The sequence below is a fragment of the Camelus ferus genome, unplaced genomic scaffold (genome assembly GCF_009834535.1).
Source record: "Camelus ferus isolate YT-003-E unplaced genomic scaffold, BCGSAC_Cfer_1.0 contig385, whole genome shotgun sequence".
NCBI classification, from domain to species: domain Eukaryota; kingdom Metazoa; phylum Chordata; class Mammalia; order Artiodactyla; family Camelidae; genus Camelus; species Camelus ferus.
Window position 1 is genome coordinate 630623 of NW_022589126.1, and position 25430 is coordinate 656052.

The 25430-nt window shown below is 60.7% G+C and overlaps 1 protein-coding gene across 13 annotated transcripts in view; it reads left to right on the forward strand.

Annotated features, from left to right (window-relative positions):
• The window catches only part of TNS3 (tensin 3), a 151067-nt gene that overhangs the window by 118429 nt on the left and 7208 nt on the right, over positions 1–25430 (forward strand). For 12 of the 13 annotated variants that reach the window (XM_032476345.1, XM_032476344.1, XM_032476348.1 and 9 more), the window contains 7 exons: positions 13178–13349; positions 14506–15143; positions 15695–15781; positions 19105–19236; positions 22107–22202; positions 22501–22578; positions 23297–23374. In XM_032476345.1, coding sequence (XP_032332236.1) covers positions 13178–13349; positions 14506–15143; positions 15695–15781; positions 19105–19236; positions 22107–22202; positions 22501–22578; positions 23297–23374 — 1281 coding nt within the window. The remainder of the gene's footprint in view (positions 1–13177; positions 13350–14505; positions 15144–15694; positions 15782–19104; positions 19237–22106; positions 22203–22500; positions 22579–23296; positions 23375–25430) is intronic. The other variant, XM_032476338.1, reaches the window with a different exon arrangement.

Here is a 25430-nt window from a genome sequence, read left to right on the forward strand (position 1 = left end):
TCCCCCGTCCCCCACGATGGGCAGCTCGCTGGAACCCAGTTAGTGGGTTTGGGCCGAGTCAGTGGGTGCCATGCCGCCACGACCGGGTCCACCGGAGACACGCTGGTCCGGCTGCCATGTGCGGAGCAGTGCCAGGCGGGCGGAGTGCTCGGGCCGCAGTGGTTTCTGGAAAGAGGGGAGGACGGGGCTGCACTTGGGGGAGATGCGGGTGGTTCGAGCAGCTGACCTGACTCGGGGCTCCGTGGCTGTTCCCAGTTTGCCTGGTTATGATGTTATGGTCTCAGCTGGGCTCTGACTTCTGACTAGTGTGTGTTCCCACATCAGAACGAACCGGGTGCTGGCTTGGCGTAATCCAGACGTGCCGGCTTGTCCCCCAGCCAGCCAGCCGATGAGGTCAGGGAGAAACAGAGCTGGACGCAGGTCAGCGGTGTGGGGAGAGGTTTACTTGGGGCTGGGGTTGTGGGGGCACGGGGCGGGGCACGGCCACGTCCCAGGGCTGGGCGGAGCCCCGGGGACGCGCCCCGTCGTGTGAGGGTCCCTGGCTCCGTGCAGGAAAGAATTCAAGAGCAGTGCAGTGAAGGTAGATTTATTCAGGGGGACGCACCCCACAGACAGAGTGCAGGCCGTCTGGAGAGGCCGGAGGTGGCCCCGGAGCACGGGGTCATCCAGGAAACTGAGATGAGCCCCGAGGTGCCCCCATAACTTCATATGCTAACAGGCGGGAGGGTTACTCCAGCTCCTTGGGGAAGGGGTGGGGTTCCCAGGGATTGGGCCCCCCCCACCCCATGGTTGCTGCCCCCCCACCCCCGCCGCATGTCACGGTCTCACGTCACCACCGGTGTGGCTGCGCTGTGCAGTGGGTCGGGAGGGGCGCCCAGCCCTGCCTGTCGGGGTGGAGGGGTGGCAGGCTGTCCCCGACGGCCCTCCTGTTCTCAGGGGCACTGGGAGGGCGGGCTGGCGGGGACGAGCCTGCAGGAGGCAGAGGCCTGCATGGGGTTTCCGTCTCTCCCCCCTTTAACTTCCAAACTGTCCTCCGTCTGCACCTCACTCACCCTTATGTTCTCGGCATCCAGCGTCCAGAAGGTTCCGGGTGAAACTCTGTGTTGTTTTTAAGGTGTGAGCACCCGTGAGTGAGTGGGAGGGAGACGCTGTTCCTTCGGGGAGCCCGGCCCACAGCAGTCGCGGACGTGGGCGGGAGGATCGGCGTTGCCGACGGGACGCTGTGTCTGCACTGGGTGGTGACTGCACAAGGGGTGAGTGGGCGCCCGCCTCCCGCTGACCCAGGTCCTGGATGCTTCCTGGGGGCAGCACGGTTTTAGGGACGAGTTTTCTGAATGTGACCTTTCTTGGGAGTTGCTTCCGCCTGGAGCACGCCCGCGCCATCAGCCGAGTCCCCGCTGCTCCCACCCCGCCAAGCAGAGGGGACAAGGAGGAAGGGCAGGCCAGTCTGTAAGCGTCCCCACCAGAGCTGCCCTGGTCACAGAGAGGCTGGACGCAGCACAGAGGTGGCATCTCAGAAAGCGGGCCCGGCCGTCCCCTCTGCCCACCCCGTGGGCTGCCCCGCCCGCACCAGGGGAAGGACCCACCCTGGGGAGTGCCGTCCATCTCAGCCCTTCCTGGGCCTGGCCGCCCTGCCAGACGGCCGCCTTCCTCTCTGTTCGGGGAGCCGTGGGCCACGGGAAAAGCCCGTCCGTCCGCCGGCTGGGCCTGCCCTGGGCTGCGGCCAGGCATTTCCTGCAGACCCTGCAGGCCATAAACAACCCAGAGGAAGTGCCCTGCGTGGCCCTCGGGGCAGAGGGTCTTTGGGGTCTTCTTGGCCTCGAACTTGGGGAGGTGGGCCAGGCATCCATCCTGTGGGAGGTGAGTGCCTGTGAGCTTCCACTGGCTTGGTGAGTGGGTCAGAGGGTCACGGCAGGGCTGGGCAGGGGTGACTCCGCACGGTGTGGCTGGAAGGTGTCCTGGAAGCCTGCCACGTGCGCCGTGCCCGGTGCCTCCGTGCAGCCCTGGAGGCGGGGCGAGTGTTGGCCCACCGGCCTCCCAGGAGGGACATGGGTCCCTCTTCCAGGGAGGACTTCAGGGGACGTGGCGTCCACATGAGGATTTGGCAGACGAGTGGGACTGTGCCTGGCCTGTGAGGCAGGAGAGGCGAGGGGTGAGCACCCACTCTGTGCTGTGCTAGGTGGGTGTAGACCTCATGGTACACTGCCTACCACCTGGGGCTTCGATGTCAGAGGCCACACCCAGGACAAGTCCCTTCTGCTCTGCTGAACGGACTTCTTACTGTCAGATCTGAGGCCATGAGGGACGGAGCATGGACTTACCTGACTGAGGGGGGACAGTGTCCCAAGTGTAGGGTCATTTGAAATGGGCTTTGACGAGTATATAGGAGCTCGCCGGATTGCTTCGGGTTGGGGACAGGGGAGGTCTTCCACGTAGAGGGAAGAACTTGAGCAGAGCAGAGGGAAGAAAGGGATCTAGTGTGTTTGAGCTAAGCCACCCGCCAGGTGAAGTCGGCTGATTGGTTGGAAAAGAGAGTCAGCCAGCAGGAGGGTATGGGAGCCGCTGCTGTGGGAGGAACACCCCCCCACCCCCGCTGGCCCAGGCAGGGGATGGAGTGAAGGCCTGGGGCTGGTGCCTGGGCGATGAGAGGCGGTGCCCAGGTCCCAGGGAAGGGGACAGGGCAGGAGGCTTCGCTGTGAGCCTGGGATCCCAGGGAAGCGCGTCTGCCTCTGTCAAGGCGCAGGTCCTGGACGGGGGCCTTGGGGGGCTCGTTCGGGGTGGCTGTCTCCCTGGGGTCGCAGCCCCACGGACACTCGCGCTGGCCGCTCGGGTGGCGCTGGCCGTGGGCTGGAGCCGAGCGGTGCAGGGTTCAGCCGGGAGCCTGGAGAGATGAAAGGGAGGGAAAAGGAAAAGGGGGAAGAAACGGAGAGGAAGCGAACCAGGCAGGGAGCGGGCGGGGCCGGCCGTGCCGTCGGAGGGAGGCACTCGCTGGGCAGGCCGCCCGGACAGCCAGATTCTTTCCTCGGACGAGCTCTCCCGCCGCCCTCTGAATGGGCCTCCTCGGAGGTGGCCGCCCTGCGACCCGCCCCGACTCCCCCGGGACGCCGGAACCAGAGTCGCCTGGCCCCGGCGGGTGGGGGCCGCCTCCGGGGACAACCCTCCTGCGGTCGCCTCCCGCTGCCCGTTCTCCCGGCCTGTCCTAGGACTGCCCGGCGCCCACGGCGCCCAGGTACGCGCCGGTCCCCTCCCCGCAGCCTCTGGCCACGTCTCTGCGAGGCTGAAACCTGACCTCCCGGCGGTGGGGGAGGGGGCGGAGGGGAGCGGGAGGGGCTGGGATGCCGGCCCAGGGCCCGATGGGGGATCCGGCTGCGGAGGGGCCCAGTCTTCCCAGTGTCCCCGGGTCCCACGGCCGTGGGACAGGACGCCCGGCCCTGCAGTCGGAGGCGCCTCCTTCCAGAAGAAAGCTCTGCTTTGTCTCAGCGGCCAGGGCTCCCGGGGCAGAGAGAAGCCTGCTTACAGATGTGCGGTCTGGAGCCGGCTGCTTCCCGGCTCGGATCACTCCTCCGCCCGCCCGGTTCCTCCCCGGCCCGGAGGGGTCGCCGGCTGCCCTGGGAGGACGCAGGGCCCGGTGCTCCTGCAGCTTCCTGGGAGAGCAGTGCTTCACTCGGCGCGAAAGCCGGCCTAGGGGTCAAAGTGGGGGCTTCTGAATGAGCCTTGCCTTGCCTGTTGGAGGGTTTTAGAGCCCATGACTTTAAAGCAGAACACACAGTCAGCGAGGTAACCTGCCCGGTTGTCACCAGGGCTCCCGGAGGCTCACCTCTGCAATCTCCAGGTGAGCCCGGCGGCTCGTGGCCCAGGCTGCCACGGCGGGCGGGCACGGGCCTGGCCAGAGTGATGCAGCCTGTGTGCGTGTCTCAGCTGGAAGGATGGGGGGCGATTCCGGGGGAGAGGGGCAGTCGCGCTCAGCGCAGCAAGCCTGGGCTGGTGCTCCCGCTGCCCACTCGCTCATCTCTCCAGCCTGAACGTCCTGCGAGCAGTGCCTTCCAGGCGTGGGAGACTTATCCGTGGCTGAAGGGAAGATAATGTCTCTCTAGACATCTCCCGTCACTTTAATGCCATCTGTATGCATGGCAGTAATTTTCCACACGCTCCATGTGGCTGTTGACATACTAGAAACTGTCCGGGTGGGACAGAAATCTTTTTCCAGCTCCAGAGGTGAATTTAAGAGCATTTTGGCCCCTGTACATCCAGGGAGAGAGCGGTCTCTCTCTGCTGCTGACGGTGGCTGGCGGGAGCCCGGGAGCCTCGGTCCCAGGGCTGCAGGCTACCCCAGAGGCCCCGGGCCCCGTCCGCGCACGGGGAGCTGGCCGGCAGGCCCCTCCAAGGCAGGCGTTCCGCTGTTTTTGGAGCAAAGAGGCAGTTCCTTTAGGACAGGGCTGTTTTATTGCGTTGAGGCTGCTGACTTTGAGATTTCCCTGGTGGAGGGGCAAGGGTGTCTTGTTGGAAAACACAGCTTCCAGGCATAGAGATGAGCTGACCGCCTTTGAGCAAGCTACATTCTTTCTAAATGAAGTGTAGCTGATTTACAAACTAGTGTTAGTGTCCGGTGTACAGCACAGAGATCCATTTATATATATATTCTCATATTCTTTTTCATTACAGGCCATGACAGGGTATTGAATATAGTTCCCTGTGCTGTTCACCTTACGTATAGTAAGTTGTTTGAACAACTTTGTTTTTTCCTTTTTAATTCTTAACACCTTTGCGGTGGTGTGGTTCCTGTATGCAAACCACACACGTTTCAGATGCTCAGGCTGATGGCTTTGGTGGAGGCGTCTGCACCCAGGAAACCACCACCACGGTCACGACAGCCAGCATTTCCATCCGTCCCGAAGAGCTGCAATTTCCCGAGCAAGTTTCTTGAGCTCCGCTTTCAGCACCGCTCTCCTCATCCATAGGAGGGGGCGACCCTTTTCTGTACAGCAGTAGGTGCTCCGCAAAAGCCGCTGTGTCTCCAATTTCTGTTACTGTCCTCGCTATAAAGGAAGTTGGAATATGTGACTTTCCCCAGATTTAAAAACGTCTTTGAGACACTCGTGATTTCACAGCCGCGGACGCTCCGATGGGGGAAAGTGAGACCGGGTGGAGTTTGGGCGTGATGGTCGGCGTGCATTCTAGGCAAGCAGTGCGCGCACTGAGGACCGTTAATCCACAGTCACTCTGCTGCTGCCCACGTGCCCCCTTCAGCTTCCCCTCCCTGTATTTTAAGAAAACGGTCGAATGACATCCAAAGGCGTGAAGCGCTCAGCTGAGTCAGAATCCCTGCGAAGGGGCGAGGGGGATGTGGCCACAGGGTGTTAAGGCCAGTCAGGGGTTGGCCCTGGCCCCGGGGTCCCACCCGCTTTGCAGACGGCCCACCTGAGTGTCGGTACCACAGGTCTGATCTTGGGACTCAAAGGTAACCGAGTGCAGTTCACGGAGGTGCTGGTGTCCAGAAGCCCCTCCCCCGGACCCCACTCTCCTGTGTCCTGCTTCAGTCTGGTCACCGCCTTGTCCTGGCCTGAGGGGGCCGGGAACCAGTTCACCTTCCAGCCCTACTGCTGAATACCAGGCACCTCTGGTATCTGATGTGCAGGTCGCCTCAGGCAGGGCAGGGGCCGGATTGGCTACATGAAGGCCAGGCGGGCCTCACAGACGCGGTGGGAGGGGGCGGAGGGGTGGGAGGACCTGGTGAGGGTGTGACAGCTTTGGGACGCAGGGACAGCCAGCTCTCCTGGGCGTCCGGGCGCACAGAGACACGCTCCTAGAATGCCAGGGGGCCCGGACAGCTCTGAGAAGGTGAGCGCAGGCTCTGGTCCTGGAAGGTGTGGGTCTCGGGGTCCCTCCTGGGTGTCTGTGGGTGTCTGTACCCCACCGTCCTGACCCTTCGCTCCCAAGGTCCTGCCGCCTGTGGGTGTAAGTTGTACCCTGGACTTCTCTGGTGTGCGGGCCCAAGCTCTGGCTGCCCCCTCGTTTTCAGGCAGTGCACCTGCCCAGCGGTGGTCCTGAGCCACGTGGGTGTTTGGATGTTCAGACGTACCTTCCCGCCGGCCGTGACCCCGGGGCAGTCGGGTGGTGGGTGCAGGGCCGGCCCTCAGACTTGCAGCCCTGCACTCGGTCTGGAGGCTCAGTGGGGGAGCCAGCTCTCCCTGCACCCTGCGGACCCCGCCCCGCTGGGCAGCCAGGGCCACTGCTCCTGTGACGGGGTTGGGGGTGCTGGTGACATGAAGGGTCCGCTTTCCGCTCGGTATGGTGTGGTGGGCTAGGCTGTGGGTCCCCTGGGTGTTGGGTCAGAACAGGGCAGGTATTGCCGAGGTTTGCTGCTGTTATGACACTGTTTTTGTTTGTTTTGGGTCTTTGGTTAGCCGCAGGCTTTCCCTGGAGCTGTTTCTGGCTGACGGTCTGGGATCCCGGGAGGCAGTCAGGGCACCTCCCCAGGCCGCATCCTTCCGTCCTTCCTTTCTTCTGTCTGTCAGTGTCCCCATGCCCGTGGCCGTGTGGTGCCCGGGGCTGTGGCTGGACGTGCCGGGACCCGGGAGGAGCAGGCTGCTCCGTGGTGGCCAGAACCCGGTTCCCAGGCCTGATACCCGTTTTTTAAAGATGACTTGGTGGAGGGGGGTGTAGCTCAGTGGTAGAGCGCACTTAGCACGCGCGAGGTCCTGGGGTTAGGGTTTCATGGGGATGGCGCTCCTGTTTTGCAAGAGAGTCCCGGAGAGCGGTGGGCGGAGGGCTGCCCCGCACGTGAGCCGTCTTCGCACCCGTGACTGCGCCCAAGAAGCGTGTTGTGTCTGGTTCGGCTCAGCTTTTTCTAAAAAGGAAAGCGTACGAGGGCCCCAGAGGGCGGTCCTGCCTCAGGCTAGGAGACGTGAGGGCCCCTTCCCCGGCCCCCATTCCGCAGCCCCGCGTGTGGGCTTTGGGGGGCCTGCAGCCCCGAGGCCATTCCTCCTTACAGCCCGCAGGAGAGCAGGGGTGTGTTTTCCTGAGCCCGGTTTGCGGCGTGCCCGTTCCTTGCCGGTTGCCAGTGCCCTCTGTCATCAGTGGAGAAGCTGGCTTCTCTCCGGGCATCTTGCAGAGCAGACACTGCTTGGGCAAGACTCACTGTGAAGAGAAGGCTGTTCCCACATTAGGATTCCCTGCGCGGCACCCGTGGAACGGGGCCCAGTGTGTTTTCTTCCCAGTGTGTTTGGATCAAAACCTCTGAACAGAAATGGGACGTCGTCAAAAGACAAGAAGGAACAAGGTCCCGATTGTAGTGGGTGGTTTTGCCTGCATTCTCCGGTTCTTGTGTGTTACTGAGTGAAAGGAAGGCGGCGGTGGCGTGTTTTTTGGAGGGGGTAATTCCAGTTTGGATACGGGGACTTCACAGAAGAGTCCCCGGCTGTGGGCAGCACAGGGCGCCCGACGTCCGCGCTGCTGGCGCCTTGTCTGGCTCTGTCGGGGGGGGGATGAGGGCATGGACGCTGTGACAGGAGGGAGCGGGTTCATCCTCGGGAGGGCCCCCCGCTGGCCTTCACCCACAGGGCACGTCCGTGTGATGTGACTGTTTGACATAAGGATTCACAGAGGAAAATTTTCACTCAAAGCCAAGGAAGTGTGTGTTTATCCATTGGGGACCATTGATCATTTCCTTCTTACTCTTAAAAATCGAAGTGCAGTCAGTTACAGAGTGTCAATGTCTGGTGCACAGCACACCGTCCCAGTCGTGCATAGACACACACGTATTTGTTTTCATGTGCTTTTTCATTATAGGTTATTACAAGGTATTGTCTATAGTTCTCTGTGCTGTACAGAAGGCATTTGATTTTTTTTAATCTATTTTTATAAATAGTGGCTAACGTTTGCAAATCTCAAACTCCCAAATTTATCCCTTCCCACCCCCTTTTCCCTGGTAGCCATAAGGTTGTTACTATGTCTGCCAGTCTGCTTCTATTTTGTAGCTGAGTTCACAGTGTCCTTTTTTTCTCTTTTTTTAGATTCCACATGTGGTATTTTTCTTTCTCTTTCTGGCTTCCTTCACTTGGAATGACGATCTCCAGGTCCATCCGTGTTGCTGCAAATGGCATGTTTCATTCTTTTTTATGGCTGAGTAGTATTCCATTGTGTAAACACACCACACCTTCCTTATCCAGTCACCTGTCGATGTGATCATTTCCTTCTGTGAGGTCTTTGATTTTCATCAAAAAAAATCAGCTGTGGCATTGCTTTTTCAGTCTTTAGGGGGTTTTCTCTGCTAAATTGTCTCTATATCTGGCTGCCTGTGCCTCATTCCCCTGCTTAAAAGAAGGTTGGCGAAATGGTCTGTTGTTTGTAGACAAACGAGAGGATTATAAGCTTCCCTTTAAAAAAAAAATCACTGCTATCAAACTTCTCATATGCTCTTACTTTTAAAATAATACTTTAAATTTAGGGTTTGGCAGTGGGAAGAGGACTGTTTTACCTACGAGATGTTTTGTGGGAAACTCGTGGTAACCAGAAGGCAAAAATCAAGAGCTCAGACATGAAACACAGACTGAACGATGCCCCTGTGGACGGAAACCTCCGATTTACAAAGGGAGACGGAAGGAGAAGGAAATAGTGGGGAGGCGAGCTTGGAGCCAAACCCACCCACAGATGCGTCGACTCTGCTGATGGGATTCTGAGGGTGACGCAGCTGGGGTCCCAGAGAGGGGCACCGTGCTCCGTGGTCCCCGACCAGAACCTGGAGGTCTGGGCTCTCCTCCCAGCAGCCCCGAGGTTCACACCCAGAACTAGAGAGAAAGGAGGAGACCAGAGAGGTGTTACTGCCTCATTTCGCAGAACTCTCTCAAATGGTGGAGACAGGAGCTTCCCAGTTCGCTGCCTCACCCCAGGGTGTGACCAGGAGGAAGGGGTGGAGGGATGGAGACAGGGGGTGGAGTGTAGATGTGGGAGGCAGATGGACAGTGGTCGATGAGAGATAGATGGAGAAGACGGGTGGATTATAGATCGGTAGACAGATGGATGGATAGACAGACAGACAGATAGATAGACAGATGCAGGTAGTCTCACTCGCTTCTAAAAGTTTACCGTGAATTTGTCTGTTTATTACGGGCCAGAGGTGGAGGCTGACTTTCCAGGCAGTTAAATAACAAAACTCAAGTTTCTTCACCTGGATGGGCAAGTACACCTCAGCTAAATTTATTTTCTTTTTCGCTAAGTCATAGAAAAGATTGAACGGCAATTTTAATTATTGAGAGTAATTTAATGCGTAAGTGAATACTTTTTATGTTTTTAAGATTTTTTTAAATGTAACTAGGAAGACAAGGAAATGTTTTTGTTTTGTTTTTGGTTTTTTTGTAATGTCACGCGCCTGACTTTTGTTAAAGGTGGTGGGTCCTGCGTCTCAGAGAAGAGCTGCGTGGGGGTGAAGGGTGATGTTTGGCCCCCTCTGGCATTTTTTTCTGCCTGGCCACTCCCTCCAGCCGGCACTGGGCTGTGGAGGACCGGGAGCCGGGGCCCCGCCTGCGCGCAGCGCGAGTCCCCTTTCTTCCTGGGAACTGACGTGTGATGTAAACAGTGGCGAGCAGACAGCACACACGTCAGCCAGCTTCCCACGGAGCCTCGGTCGGCGTTCGGACCCCCGCCCGGCCCGACTGGGTGAAGGAAGTGCAGGGAGGGGGCTGGACATCTCCGAGCCCAGCGGGAGAGGCCCGCTCCCTGCTTCCCCCCGCGGTGCCCCAGGACCCCGTCTGCTGGGAACCAGGAAGGGGGACGAGGCGGATTTCCAAACTGAAGGTGTCATCGTCCATCCCTGGGTGTCACCAGGGAAGGCACAACATGAGAACATGGTGAGGAGGAGCCGGGAGATGCCGGGACTGAGAAGAGGCCCAGAGCAGGTTGGCCCAGAGCTGTGACGGCCGTTAACGGAGGAGATCCCAGGAGCAGGGGCTGTGCGCGCCCTCCGGGCCGCGACCTCTCTGCGTGGCCCAGCAAATGCTCGCACATCCCTGAAGCAGGTGCACTGGCCTTGACGGATAAACGTTCTTCTGATGCCACAGTTCTGTGCTGTTTCTTGTCGCGGGACCCTGGGGGCTGATCAGCTCCTCTCCTCCCCCGCCTTGGGCCAGCCCCCGACCCATATTTCCACATCACGCCCTGAACTTTCCCCTTTCACCTCTTTGCCTCTGTGGACTCACTCACTGATTCACAGAACCACTGACCCGAAGCCCCCGCCAGCTGCCAGCTCCTGTTCTGTGAGCGCAGAGCTCGGGAAGCTGCCCAGCGCACCCCTACCTGCACAGCTTTTGGTCCGTCAGAATCCCGCCAACCTTCCAGGCTTCTAGCAGTTACCACTTCCTCCAGGAAGCCTTCCAGCTCTCCCCAGACAGAAGCAGTTCACCCGCAGGCCTTTCTGAAGCTCATGGGCCCCTCAGTGTGATGCTAATGCCAGTCTCCCCATGTGGACAAAACGCTCGCCTGGCGGGCAGGGGCTTAGTTTCCCACAGCACCCAGTGCGGTGCTGGCAGGTAACCGCTTGGCAGACACACCTGAGGGGGAAGGTGGACCCAGGCAGACGTGAGGGAGGAGTGCGGCGGGCCCTCTGCGACACTGAGCATCCGGTTTCCTATCCCAGCTTTGATCAGCAGGGCTGAAGGGTGGGCTCTGAAGACCATCTGGCTGGTTAATTAATTCAGCACACATTTGTCTTAGAATATGTATATATGTGTGTGTGTATTGACCGGGGGTGTCACCCTGGCTTGGGCGCCGCCCCCTGCGCGAGCCGGACGGCTGCGTCTGCTCTGGGGACTCATGGGTGAGTCTGGGCAGCAGGCGGGCACCGAGCGCAGCCCGGGGTGCCCACGGAGCGTTTGCAGGGGGTGCGGGAGGCAGCGCCCGTCCCCAGGGCTCACAGAGTGGGTTGTACAAATGAAACACCAGCCCCGGACTTTCCCATGATGAAAAGTTGACTAAATGTTAAAAAAAAAAAAAAAACACGCTGCGTTGGGCTTCCCCCCTTGAAGTGTCTGTCTTTGGTTTCCCTGTTTTACGACTAAGTGAATATGCGTACTTGCCTTTTCACTGATCCTGCTTAGAAGCCGTAAGTTGGTTTTAAACCTGTGGCTTGATTTCTTCGGTCTGTTTTGGGAAACTCTCTGGGAAAATCTCTCCCAGTCTGCTTCTGCCTCGTTCCGTCTCTCCCCCCCTTCTTGGACTCTAGTTACGCACGTGTCAGCACCTTTCACCACGTCCCCTGGGGTTTTCTGCTCTTTTCCGTGTTCCCGTCTTTTCCCTCTCGCTGCTTCAGCCTGGAGATTTGCATCCGACTTACTTCCCAGGTCTCTCATCATTCCTCCTCGTCTGATCTGCCCACGGAACCACCGACCCCGTGCTCACTGGCGTTAATTTTGTTTTGAAGTTCTGGGGTTTCCACTGGATTGTTCTTAATGGACTTCAGTCCTCTGGTGAAATTCTCCTATCTGTTCCTACATTTTCAGCTCAGGTGTGTTAGAGGCTGTGTCTTTTAACTCCCATGTTTATACTGGTTGTGGGCGTTTTTTATCTTCTTTTTTTTGTGTCTTTTTATTTCTTTGTTTTGTTAAGTGGCATGCCTGATCAGGTTTTCTATTAAATATTTGAAATATCAAATGTCTAAAAATGATAGATAGATGATTTGATGGGTGGATGGATGGAAGGATGGATGGATGGGTGGGTGGATGGATGGATGGGTGGGTGGATGGATGAATGGGTGGATGGATGGGTGGATAGATGGGTGGATGGGTGGGTGGATGGATGGATGGGTGGGTGGATGGATGAATGGGTGGATGGATGGATGGGTGGATGGATGGATGGGTGGGTGGATGGAAGGATGGATGGATGGGTGGGTGGATGGATGGATGGGTGGGTGGATGGATGAATGGGTGGATGGATGGATGGGTGGATGGATGGATGGGTGGGTGGATGGATGGATGGGTGGGTGGCAGACAGACGGCGGCAGGCTCTGGACGGTGGTGTATTCCCCAGAGGGCAGGACCGTCTCTTGGGCAGACTCTTTAGCCCTAGGCAGGCTGACTTGTGACTGGTGCCTGTCCTCCAGGGCTGCAGCCTTTGGGGACCTGCCCTGGAATCCTCGCAGTGTCCGCAGAGTCCTCTCTTCCTGCTTCAGTGCCTTGAGCTCCCCCGCCCCCCGGGAAACGCCGAGCTCCCCGCTTAGCTTTTGTCTCCTCAGCTGCTGTGTTTGTGTCGGTCACCAGGCAGACGCCTCAATTCCTGGCTGCCTGGGTCATTCTGGACCCCAGTTTTTACCTCCCCAGAACTGCGGGGTTTCACAGGCCTGTCCGGCCTCTGTTCCCCCTGCTCCCAACGGGTCTGGGGCTGGGGACAAACCACCAAGGACAAACCACGTGCCTCGGTGCCGTCCTGGTCCTGGAACTGAGTAACACGAGTGAGACGGAACTTTGTAGTATTTTCTGATCAGTCCCCCCTTGTTCTAGGGCAGAAAACAAAATAACCTGTTCTCAAAATATTATTTTCTTGAGTGCGGTGGATCTGTCGGGTTCTCAAATCTTAGTGTTTTTCTTAAAAAAGGCAACATTTAAAAAAATACCCAGAAGTAGTGGTGATGTGGGGCCGTCAGCCGGACAGACACCTGTCAGTGGGACGTGTGATGGCTGGGTGGTTAGATGGATGGACGGGGTGTGCGGGCGTCGGAAGGCAGGCTTTCCTGGTTCAAGGCCTCTGGCTCCCCGGTGGCGGACGGGGGCCAGCCAGGGTGGTCTCTGCCCCTCTCTGGGGCGAGGACGTCGTTGGCAGGGCTGTGCAGGAGGTGGGAAGTGTTACCCAGAGCACGCGGCCCAGCCTGGGGCACAGAGGGAGGTCAGGCGCCCACGGCCCGCAGCCGCTGTGCCAAAACTTTATGCGAAGTGTGTCTTTCCTTTGGGGGCCCGGTGGCTGGTTTGCACGGGGGCCGTGCCCTTCCCAGAGTGGAGGCGGCCGGCCTCATCAGTGCGGCACCTGCGTCAGGGTAACTGGGGCCCGCGCTGTCACGGACGCGGGTGCCCCCTGGGGTTGTTCCTTGTGCTTGGAGAGAGGCAGCCGCGCTCGGTGGCACTTGTCACCTTCTGCAGCAGAGAGCTTCCGCAGGGACCCCGTTCCTCACAGCCCACCCTGTGTCTCGCCCCAGAACCACGAGGCTGCGCTGAGATTCTCGGTCACTCCGTGGGGATGTCAGAGAGCCCGGCTGGACCCACGCCCGCGGTGCTCCGGGCCGACGTGCCCACGGCGCCCTCCTTGCAGCGGGCCTTCATGTCCTCCTGCACGGTGTCCGGCGGCAGCCCCGGCCAGCGGAGGGAGAGGTGAGTGGGCCTTGGAAGCCAGCACAGCTGCCCCTGCCGACGCCGAGCGCCAGCGCCGTGGCGGGGAGGCGGGTGGCCCCCACATGACACCACCATCAGTCTTCAAAGGGGCCGTCAAGGTACGGACTCCTGGGAGGGCACCCTGGCAGTCAGCAGGCGGGGTGCCCACAGGGGGGCCCTGCCCTGAGAGTCCGAGGACAGTGCCAGCTAGCGGCTGGGCGTCCGGAGGGCGTGGTCTGAGCTGAGGCTGGCGAGGGGTGCGGGGGCCAAGCCAGGCCTCCGTCTCTGGGACGCGGAGGCCAGGCCGGGAGGGAGCCCACCTGCCCGGGGCTGCAGAGTGCGGAGGCCTGCTTTCCCCGGGGACATGGAATTTGTGCTGGGGTGCGGGAACACCCCCGCCATGGGATCCAGGGAACAGGAAGGAGGGGCCACGGACAGAGGAACGTCCTGTTTCCGCTTCTGGAAGGACTGCCGTTGAGCAAATTCAGATGCTCCGGGTGGGACCCACTTCTTCGTGTTTCCCTTGTGTGTGGGGGCCCGGGGCTCAGCCCTAACCCCCCTTCGTCCCTCCCCCTTTCTCTTTACAGAAAGGGGGGCTCCTGTCAGGACTTGACATCACGCACAGAGCACGTGTGTGTCTGCTAGTGAAATGTTTCTGTGTTTCTAAATGCAAGGGGATTTCTGAGATGCTTAATGCCGGCGTTTCCGATTTCCGACATGGAAATCTCCTGTTCTTATCGGTACCCCTTCACCAGCTGGGTGTCCGGCAAGCACGTGCTGGAAACTGACTGTGCAGGCACCTCTGTCGGCATCGGGGGGGAGAGCGGGACGGGGGGTTGAAGCAGACATGTGGTCGATGCCCGTGTGATGGGACCAGAGGGAGTTCCCGCGCACGTGGACACAGTACAGCTTTGTCTTGAAGAAGAGAAGGGTCTGCCAGGTGCGGGCTGAGGGAGGCGGAGGCAGGGCAGGTGTGGAGCCGGGCAGGGCCGCCCGGGGTCCCCGAGGCTGCACACTGCGCCTCTGGGGTGAAGGGTCGAGTGGGGTCCAGAAGGTGGGCCTGAACCCTGACACTGGGGTTTGCCGGGTGGGGACCCTGGCTGGTGTCAGGGCCTGGCCCTGGACTGGTCCTTCTCTGATTGCTTTGTCTGTCCAGCAGCCCTCCCGCCGAGCACCCGTGGGTGGAGAGCAGCCCCAAATCCTCGCTGGCCCTGCTGGGGAGCGGCCGGCCGGCAGGCAGCCTCCTGGGCACCGGCGAGTTCCCGGGGCCCGGCCAGGACGGCCCCGGGCGGCCCCACTTCCCGCCCGCCGAGCTCCAGACGCCCTTCCAGGGCCACCAGCTGTCTCTGACGGACCCCCCGGAAGCACTAGGGCCGCCGAGCGGCCAGGCCTTCCTGAGCTTCTGCTCGGCCCCCGGGGGAGCTGGCCTTCCTCCCGGGGGGGACGCGGGGCCCTTGCTGGCCAGTTCCCACGGAGCATCCCCGGCCCTCGGCCCCCCGCGGGCTGCCGTGGAGCCTGCCGACGACGGCTTCCTGTCTCACGGCTTTCTCACGGTGGCGCCGGGACACAGCGGCCACCACAGCCCGGTCCTGCAGGGCCCGGGGCTGACCCTGCCGGGGCAGCCGCCCCTTCCTGAGAAGAAGCGGGCCTCAGAGGGGGACCGGTCCTTTGGCTCGGCCTCCCCGTCCTCCAGCGGCTTCTCCAGCCCTCACAGCGGGAGCACCATGAGCATTCCTTTCCCAAACGTCCTCCCGGACTTTTCCAGGGCCTCGGAGGCGGCCACGCCGTCCCCAGGTAGGTGCGTCCCCGCCGGCAGGAGGCCCACCTCTGCCCACGCCCGCACGTGGCCAGGGCGGGCCCCGGGGTTGCAGCTGGGCTGCCCTGTGAGCTCCTTGGAGGAAAAATCCAGAACCTCCGGGGGTCCTTCCCGTGTTGCCAGCCCAAAGCCAGAGATTCCAGCAGCAGAAAGTGCAGACATTCGTTGGTTTCTTCCTCTCACTTGGAATCCCTGTTCTGCTAAAGTAACGTCAAAGACACATGGGACTGAGCCACTGGAAACTTAATTGTGAAATGTTCAGACGTGGAAGAGGCGGTCAGACGCTGGCGGGAGGGAGCAGCGCCCGCCACGCGGTTTCCTGCCCGGCCAGCTGTGTGTGCCATGAAGCGGGCACGCCCTGCTCCGCGCCAGGGCCTCCCCTGTAGGCAGATAGAGTGCGCTCCCCAGACGCCCCGCCTGCGCCCCGTCCACGCCCCGGGGGGACTGTGAACTCCCAGTGCCCTGCGGGGTGAGAGGCTGCCGGAAAGAACGCCCTCCGCAATGACTGTCGTTAAATTCTGTTTTGCAGATAATCCAGGTGAGAAGCAGGTGACCGTGAACTTTGTCCAAGACACATCCAAGTTCTGGTACAAGGCGGATATCTCCAGAGAACAAGGTGCGTGGGCAGGACGAGGGCTCGGCGCCGAAGGAGGCGGGACTGGGCGGGGGACCCAGGGAGCTGTCGCCCGGACAGATGCTTCCCCGCCTTGGGGAAACTGCTGGGACCTTGGCATCAGGACTGGAAGGTCTCGGTCCTAACGAGGGAGGCGCTGGCCACGAGCGGCCCGTGGTGTGTGCGGTGGAGTTTCTGGTGGCTTCCCTCAGCACAGGCTGGGCAGTGTCGCCAGTGACGACTGCAGACTGGGACAAGAAGACAGCCAAGGCCTCGAGCCGCGGGGGCCGAGGGTTGGGGGGGGGCGTCTCTAACACTAGGCCTCGCACCCCTGCCTTTGTCCACGCGGAAGACCAAGCACCCGACAGGCGATGGGGCCTGCGGCCAGCTTCTCCCGCGCAGCCCTCGCCCCTGCGTGCAGTCTCAGGACAGTGGGAGGAACTGAGAGCAAGTTAGGGTTGTCGGGCGCTGTTTCCCCAGAACCCGAGTGGAAGTGGGGGCTGGCAGCCTGTGGAGCTGTGGGCCCCCTGGGCGGCCCCTGGGCAGCGGACTCCCTCCGAGAGGATGCTCTGGCCCCGGCTGGGGGGCTGGTGGGTGCCCGGAAGGATGAAACGCCTCGGGGGCTTCCCGGGGGCTCTGGGCTGAGAAGGGGGTGGCCTGGCTTCCACTGCTGCTCGGAGCCGGCCCTCAGCCTGGGGAGGAAGTCACCAGCTCTCGGGGTTACGTCCCCAAAGTGCCTGGATCTGAGGGGTTAAACGGGCGAGAGAACAGCTCTGTCCAACTTTTTATTCGAAATTCTTCTACTCAATTAAGCAGATCATAAAAATGCTAAGAATGTCCCTTTCTTCCCGGGAGCTCAATGGACCGACCCATTGTGGTTTCATATGGGGAGCCCGCGGCCTGGGGGGCTGCCGAGGCCCTGAATTGGCCTTTGTGCCGGGCTGAGCTCACGGCCGGGCTGCGCTGTGGCCAGATGCCCGGTCCAATCCCCTCCCTGCTCCGGTGGCAAGAGTCCCCGTGACCGTGGCCCTCATCCAGCCCACAGACTCTGCGGAGTGCTTGTCGAGGGCCCTGTTCTGGAACGTTCTCAGCAGACCCTCCTACGGGTCTTCGGGAGCTCAGCCCTTCATCCCAGGGCGGAGGGCTGGCCTGCCCCGTTTGGGACTGGCACTCAGAAGAGGCAGGCGTGGCTGGTGTTCGCCTGGTGGTTCCTGCCTGGGGGGGCCTGGGGAACAGTCCTGGGCAGAGGGCACCTCCTTGCTGGCCTTGCTGGGCACACAGAGGGTGGTGGAGTTACTGTGGTCGTCAGTCTGAGCCACAAATTTAAGAACATTTCTTCTGGGCTGTCCCTCCACCTCAAAATAGCTGATATGCGGCCTGCGCATTGATTTTTTCCAGCCGAACCCCAGGAGCAGAGCTTCCTCTGTGTCCTGGGTGTTTTGTGTGGACCCCTACTTGTTCTGTCGGGGGTGCCAGCTTCTCCCGAGGGAAGAAAGCCACCAGAGGTTCTGTTGTAACCTCTGGAATGTGCCTTTTCCTGGAAAAGCTGCAGTGAAATTTCAGGGAGGTGGAGTTGGGGAAAGGCCCCGGGGCCGTTTTCGGGCACAGCTGGTCACGTGACTATGGCACTTAGGGCCTTGGCATTTTTTAAAGGTGGACATGGAACTGGCGGGAGGTCAGGGCTCTCAGCCTCGGCTCCCCGTCCTTAAACGCAGCAGCCGCAGGGAGACAGGCGGTGAGGGCGTGTCTTCTGCAGCCTGGCGGTGCCCTGGGGGGTGTGAGCTCCTGTCTGCTTCAGGAAACAGCGAGTCCAGCCCAGACCTCAGGCTGCCCTCCACGCGTGGCCCCCGTGTCCCAGGCGGCCTGACCTCTGGGGAAGGGGCTGGGAGCGGGGAGCCACCCAGAGCAGCCGCCGCTGGCCGTCTCTGCCCCCAACGAGTCTGGGCTGCTTGTCTCCACCCCCGTGGGGCGGAGTCACGACTTAGAAAGGCAGAGCTGGTGAGGTTGTCACAGCGGAAAAAAATACGACTTCTGTGCGTGAGATTCCCTTACTTAAAGAATAACAGTCATACACATTCAGCCCCAGATCTGGAAAACAGCCTGTGACCCAGACCCTGCTCCGTCCGGGGCGCAGGCCCGCTGCCCACTTGGGCTCCCCAGCGCAGGTGGGAGAGGCTGCCGGTTCCTCCGCCGTGTCAGGGTCACCCCAGACCCTGTCCCTCCGCCCCTCCCTGCGTGCCGTGTGCAAGCCCCCACCTGGGGGCCCCGTCCCGCCCGCGGGGCTGGGGGCGGCCCCACGGAGAAGTGCAGAAGGAACCCTGTGTCTCGCCAGGCCGGGAGGTTGGGGCTGGAGTCAGGGTGCGTCTGGGGCTGGGACAGGGTGTTTCCCAAGGCAGATGGGCTTCCTGCTCTCCCGGGTTTGAGTCCTGGGCCCTGACGCGCTGCAGACAGAGCTGCGGGCTCCACAGAAAGGCGGCGTTAACAGGGCTGCCATTCTGCGCTGCGTTACGCTTCAAATCCCTGGTTGTCTTTTATAAAAGGTGCAGGTCTGTGAAGGAAGCTCTGGGCTCTGCTCCTCTCTGGGCACCATCGGGGTTGCCTGAGGTTACCACTGCCCTGACCCATCACTCTTTCTTCCTGTGTCATTAGCGGAAGGCCTGTGGGAGCCAGGCTTCGACCCAGAGGCGAGGCGGGGAGGGATGTTCTTGTTAAGTGACAGTCAGCGCTCACCTGGGGCGGGTGGAGAGTGCGGGGCCAGGCTCAGCCCTTGGCCCTGACCAACAGGTGACCACCACACCGAAAAGGGGCTCACAGCCCCACCTAGGTGGGAACCACTGACCAGAGCAGCCACATCTTCCCCGACCACCGGATGGAGGGCCACCCGTGGCCACATCTTTGCCGTTACTTGGGGCAGAGGGGGGAATTTGTGGTCAACATGCAGTGACTTCGGGGTCACGCGCGCGGTCTCGGAAAGTGCGATCAGAAACTTCTTTCCTTCTGTTGAAAGTTGACAACGTCCTTTCTAACATCGCATGAGAAATGCCAGGCCGGGAGACGGCCCAGGTGGCCTCTGTTGGTGCTGGGCGCCACTGCGTGTGGGGACACGCGGTCTGGGCGTGTGTGCCTGTTTCCTGGTGGGGTGCTCACGGGGGCTTCGCAGGTGCTGCGGGGTTGACGGGGGTCTTGTGTGTAGTATGTGTGTGTACATGAAAGCCGCACCTCCGTCTGGTGACCCTGCAGACCCCGGCCATCACCGGGTGTGGCCGTCGGAGAGGCAGGCCATGGTCCCCGCTGCGCACACACTCACACCTCTTTCCCTCCTGCAGCCATCGCCATGCTGAAGGACAAGGAGCCCGGGGCCTTCATCGTCAGGGACAGCCACTCCTTCCGGGGCGCCTACGGGCTGGCCATGAAGGTGGCCACGCCGCCGCCCTCCGTCCTGCAGCTGAACAAGAAAGGTGGGTCCCAGACGGCTCTGCTCAGCCCCGCCTGCCGCTTAACCTTCCCGCCCGTGCGGCCCTGGGGACGGGAACAGCCCTCATGGGTCTTCTTCTCAGCGTTTCCTGTCTCGGCTGTTTTAGGAAGTGCTGCCCAGCTCAAGAAGGGAGGTTGATTGTCAGCTTTATTTTTCTGATTGCTCTGAGCAGGTGACCCAGCCCATGGGTCAGATGCCGGACACGGTGCCCACTCTCAGCCTGTCTGCCTCGGTCCCTCTGACTTCCGAGCGTAAACGTCTAATAAGTTCCCCTGTCTTCTCCCTGGCTCTCTGTCCAGTGCACACACGCACACGTGTCCTCCTGTCTTACACCAGAGGCGGCTCACCACACGCTTGGCCTTCGTTCCTCCTCCCGGCCGAGCGTTCTGGTGGACTGAACGCGAGCCTGTGCGGGCCTGGCGTCACCAGGTCACCCCTCAGGGGAGAGGACGGAGCCTTCCGCCCTCCGGGCCAGCGCTTTGGCCGGTGCCGAGGGCCAGCGGGTACCATGTGGTTCACTCGGGCCCCTTGCTTTGTAATGGGCGCTCCGTGGCTTGACATCGTCAGGCCCAGGAAAGTGTGCGGTGCCTGCGCGCACAGGGGAGCGTTGTCCTGCAGCTGGTGGGTGTGCAGCGGACCCGGGCCGCGGGCCTGTGGGGAGCCCGCCACGCCCTTCCCTCCCCGGGCGTCGTAACCCAGCACCACCGTTCCTTCGGGGCCCCAGGTCCCCCGGCTCTGCCCCGCGAGGCCCGTCCGGCTGGCCCCGTGTCCTGTTGGCGGCCCCCCGGGAGCCCGCAAGCCGCCAGCTCCCGGGAACAGCAGACGCGCTGTGCTTGGCCCAGCCTCTTCCCCAGAACCCCGATTCTCTGCGGGGAGCGGTGCCTAGAAACCGAGCTCCAATCGCCAGGTTGCCCTTCGCTGCTGACTCTCGGCTTCCCTGCAGACCAGAGCTGAGGAAGGCACTATTTTTAAAAATTCCTGAACTAAAGCTGATGCCACCGGCTTGCATACCGGGTCACGAGGTCCTTCCTCGCCTTCTCCCTCGGGGACAGGCTTGGCTTCCGGCAAATAGTTTACGTCCTCCCTTCTCTGACCCCTAACACTTACTCTCATTTTTCTTTTTCTGTCATCCTCCTCTTTGCCTTTTTTTCCCTCTTATCGTTATGCTGCAAACTCTAAGAAAGAGGAGATTTTTTTTTTTACCTCTCTTTCCCCCTAAACGGAGATTGTGGACGTCAGCACGTCACATGGCTCTTCCGGGGGGCACCTGGGCTCGCCTGGGGGCTGTGGGCATCAGAATAAGCAGGTTCTGAAGCCCCGGTGTTTAAACAAGGTGCCGCTGCCCGCTTCCCTCGGGCTCGCGCCCAGCACCCAGTCGTTGGGTGAACTCTTTGCTTAAAGCTTCCTGGAGGAAAAGTGCCTGGAGTGAGTTACACCCTGCAGAATGTGAGACTCGGTGGCCCAGGGGTTTTCAGGACGCAGGTGGTGGATGTGTGCGCAGCGGCGGGGAGGGGCTGGGAAGGGGTGAGCCCGGGGCTGTGGCTAGAAGTGAGGGAGGGAGAGGCTGTGTGCACACCAGCCAGGAGAGGGGAGCCTGGGGCGGGAAGGAAGGAAGGAAGGAGGGACCACCACACACTCACTCCTGAGTGGAAACCAGGGCTTCTGGAGCTCAGGAGCTGCGTCGGCCTGACTGTGGGGGATGCAGGCGCTGGGCTGCAGGGAAACCTGCGGCTGATGCTTACAGCAGGAGTCCGGAGGCAGGAGCCAGAGCCCCGCAGCTGCCCGGCTCCTCTGCCTCCGCTGAGGCTTTTAAAGTGAGGCCACCTTTTCCCCTCCTGCATGCATCACTTTTCAGGGAACATGGACGGTGGTGTGTAACTGTCTCCTCCAGGCGTGCAACCCGCCCACCTCTCAGGCTGACCTGCCTCAGCCTTCAGGCAGAGGCCACAAACAGGGGTTCTTGCAACGGCAGACATCGGGGCTCACCGGCTTCGCCCGGCCCCTGGATGTGGCATTTGGATTTCAGAGCCCAGGGACAGATCTGAGAGGAGAGCTGGCCAAACCCGGAAAGAGGCCCGCGGGTCCCCACGCCCCGCTGGTTCCCCGGGGAGCGGGCAGCCACGGCCGCACGGCTGGGTTCCCGCAGTCACTTCGCGCCCCGGAACCCTTCCTGCCGGCTACCTGCCCCACGCAGCGCCGGCGCTCAGATGGCTGATGCCGTCTGTGTGTGTAACATGCGTCACAGGAGCCAGCTGGTCCTGCATCAGAAGCGTGAGTGGTCGTGCCCACTCGTCCCCACGGAGGACCAGGAGCGCCGCGCTGGTCAGCGCGGGGCGGCGGCTCCTGTCCCTTCTGCTCACCTGTGCTTTCCCTCCTGGACCGCCTGCCGCTCCCTGGCGTTTCATGCTGTGCTTTCTCTCCGGGCTCGTGGGCTGGGTGAACGCAGGTGTGCGGGGGCCCGCCCTCCGGGGGCTCCTGCAGCTGGCTCGGGGCTCAGTTACCCAGGAGACTGGCACCACCCGGCTCTTTCCTGCAATGAGTTCTGGGGCGTCGTGCTGGGTCCGGGTCTCCCCGGCCTCCCCCCTCAGGAGGGGAAGGAGCTGGAGTCCACGTCCCTGGCTCTTAGCTGCTTGTCTGGTCCCTGGGGACGGTTCTGCAGGATGTTGCAGACGGTCCCCCTGGGGACTCCCCAGCTCCAGGCATGGTCACTGGAGGGGTTCTGGCCGCCCATCCAGGCCGTGACCCCCCCCAGCTCAGCTGCCTCCCGTGGGGCCGAGCTCTCCTTCCCACGTCCCCACCTTCCCAGGTGCTCGGTCTGTAAAACTTCTCTTCCTTTTGAATCTCTTGCCCCAGCTGGAGACTTGGCCAACGAACTGGTCCGGCATTTCTTGATCGAGTGCACCCCGAAGGGAGTGCGGTTGAAAGGATGCCCCAACGAGCCGTATTTCGGTGAGTGGCCGAGAGCCTGCGGTCGGCGTCCTGAACCCACGAGCCCGTTCGCAGTGGGGGCTGCCTCGGATCCTGCAGGCGGTGTGGCCGGTCCTTTACAGATGGGCGGGGGGTGTCTCTGCCGAGAACCAGCCGCAGTCCCCTTCCCCTAACCCTTCCCCACCTGCCGCGCTCCTCAGTTATTGAGGCTTTGCCCGGAGCCCCCCAGTAACGGAGCGTGCGCGCTGCTGAAGATAGAAGGGCCCCCTTTCGGAAGGTGCAGCGTGCTCACGCCTCTTTTGTCTTCGCCCGTCCGCAGGGAGCCTGACGGCCTTGGTGTGCCAGCACTCCATCACGCCCCTGGCTCTGCCCTGCAAACTGCTCATTCCGGACAGAGGTACGCTGCCGGCTGCCCCAGGGCCGCTCTGGCTGGCTGGGTGGGCTCGCCCGCCCGCACAGATGCAGTGAGAACTATCAGACCGGAAGTTCCTTCTGCTCCCACGCTGGGGGTCCGCCCTGAGTAGCCCACCCCAGTCACGTAAGAAAAGGTGGTCCCTCTGCACCCACAGCCCTCGGCCGTATCTTCACATCGTGGGCTTTGGGAACAGTTTCCGAGGAGCAGAGTCCCGTGGCTCAAAATTACAACATGCCTGGACTCAGGGACCTTCAGGGCCATTTACGTGTGAGTTTTATAATTCTGCACGATCACCAGCTGTGGATATTGTTGGCCGAGGTGCGGGAAGGGCTCGGCTCTTTCCCTTGGTGTCTGTCTGAAAACACCCACAACACAGATTTAACAAAGTGGCGTCCACTTCCCCGGACAGCCTCGAGGTCACAAATCACGTCCTGGTCCAGAAAGACGATTCGTTTAAAATACAGGCAAAGCGGACTTGCTTTCTAAGATGCAGTTGTTCATCTCCATTCACCCAGAGATGAGGAGGGTGTTTCGCTGAGCTGCACCTGCCCCGGACGTGGTGACGGTTTCTCTGGGCCGGGCTGTTGTCGCCCTGGGAACCCCCGCTCTCCGTGAGCTCAGTCACGGGCGTCCCCGCTGTCACAAGGGTTCTTGCTGGCGAGCTGGACTCATGTCTGTGTTTTTTTGCTCCTCCCGGCAGATCCGTTGGAGGAAATAGCAGAAAGCTCTCCCCAGACCGCGGCCAACTCCGCGACGGAGCTGCTGAAGCAGGGGGCAGGTGGGTCCCTGCTGCGTCCCCCACGCCTCCCGGTCCTGGGCACCGCCGGGCTCCTTTCCTCCCCCTGGGCCCCGGGAGGTATCCGTTGGGAAGCTGCACTGGGGCTGGGGGGGCCCCAGGGGTCTGGGCGGCAGGGCAGGGCCAGGACTCCGCAGGCTGAACAGGACCAAATTCCGTGGAATCAAGGTGGAGTCCTGGGTTTTGTTCGGGGGGTGTGGTGAGGCAGGGCGTGGTGACCTGCCCCTCCAGCTGCAGGCGTGCAGATGTGCACGTGACCAGTGAGTCCACAGAGGGACTCACGCTGCCCCCAGCCCAGGCTGACCCCAGGCGGCGACTCCCCGGAGCACCGTGTACTTGGTAACAGGTTTTATTTCTCAGCACAGGTTCAGGTTCACAGCAAACCTGGCAGGAACGTACAGGGATTTCCCATGTGGCCCTGCCCCCACACGTGCACAGCCTTCATCCCAGTCCCTGAGCCTGCAGGGGCCCGTCATCGTCACCAGCGCCCGCAGTTTACACGAGGGCTCCCTCTCGGCTATGTAAGGACACGTGTCCAGCATTGCTGTCCCACAGAGCAGTGCCTCTGCGCTCCACCCCCTCGCCCCCCTCCCTCACCCTGGCCGCCCCGGTCCTTGATGGCCCCGTGGTTTTGCCCTTTCCAGAGTGCCGCATAGTTGGAATCATACAGCACGTACCTCTTTAAGACTGGCTTTCTTCCCTGGGTCGTATGCGTTCAGGACCCCTCCATGTCCCTTCACGGCTCTGTGGCGTGGTTCTTTTTATCACCAAATGATATCCCATCGTCTGGACGGACCACAGTGTATTTGTCCATTCGCCCATTGAAGGACATCTTGGTTGTGTCCACGTTTTGGCAGTTGCGAATAAGGCTGCTGTAAACAGCCACATGCAGGTTACGACGTGGACATAATTTTCGTCTCCTTTGGGTAAAGACCAGGGACCCCAAATGCTGGACCGTAGGGTAGGAGTGTGTTCATTCTGTAAGAAGGCACCAAACCGTCTTCCAAAGTGGCCGTACCGTTTGCATCCCCACCGGCGGTGCTGAGTGTCCTGTGGCCCCACGTCCTCCCCAGCGTGTGGTGGCGTCTGTGTGCTGGGTCGTGGTCCCTCTTGTTGTTTTGATGGCATCTCGTTGTTTTAATTTCGCGTTTCCCTGGCGACATTTGACATGAAGCGTCTTCTCAGGTGCTCATTTGCCATCTGTGTGTCTTCTTCGCTGAGGTGGCTCCGAAGGCCGTTTGTCCATTTTTTAATGAGGTTGTTGTTTTCCTATTGTTGAGTTCCGAGGGCTCTTCGTATGTGCTGAATACAGTTCTCTGTGCGATTTGTCTTTTGCAAATACTTTCTCCCAGGTGGTGGCTGGTCTTCCCATTCTCTTGACAGTGTCTCTCTCGGGGCAAAAAACGTTTTGCGGGAATGAAATCCATTTGTCAGTACTTCCCTCCATGGATCGTGGCTTTTGTACTGTATCTAAAAATCATCACCAAACCAAAGTCATCGAAATTTTCTCCTTTGTTGTCTTATAAGAGTTATAGTTTTGGGTTTTACACTTAGGTCTACGTTCTATTTTGAGTTAATTTCTGTGAAGGGTGGAAGGTCTGGGTCCAGATTCATGGTTTTGGACGTGGATGTCCAGTTGTTCGAGCCACATTTGTTGAAGAGACTGTCTTTGCTCCTCTGTCAGAGATTGGTTGGCAGTGCTTATGTAGGTCTGTTTCCGGGCTGACCGTCCTGCTCCATTGATCTGTCTGTCTGTTATTTCACGAACACCACACTGTCTTGATTGCTGTAGCTTTTGAGTAAATCCTGAAGGCGGGTAGTGTCAGTCCTCCAACCAAGGTCTTCCCCTTCAGTCCCGTGCTGGCTGCCCTGGGTCTCCTGTCTCTCCGTAGACACTTCAGAACCAGTCTGTTGACGCCCACAGAGTATTGGAATTTCAGTGACTCCACAGATCAGCTTGGGGAGAAACGACACTTTGACTCTGTTGAGTCTCCCTGTCCATGAACATGGGACATCTCTCCATTTATTTAGTTCTTTG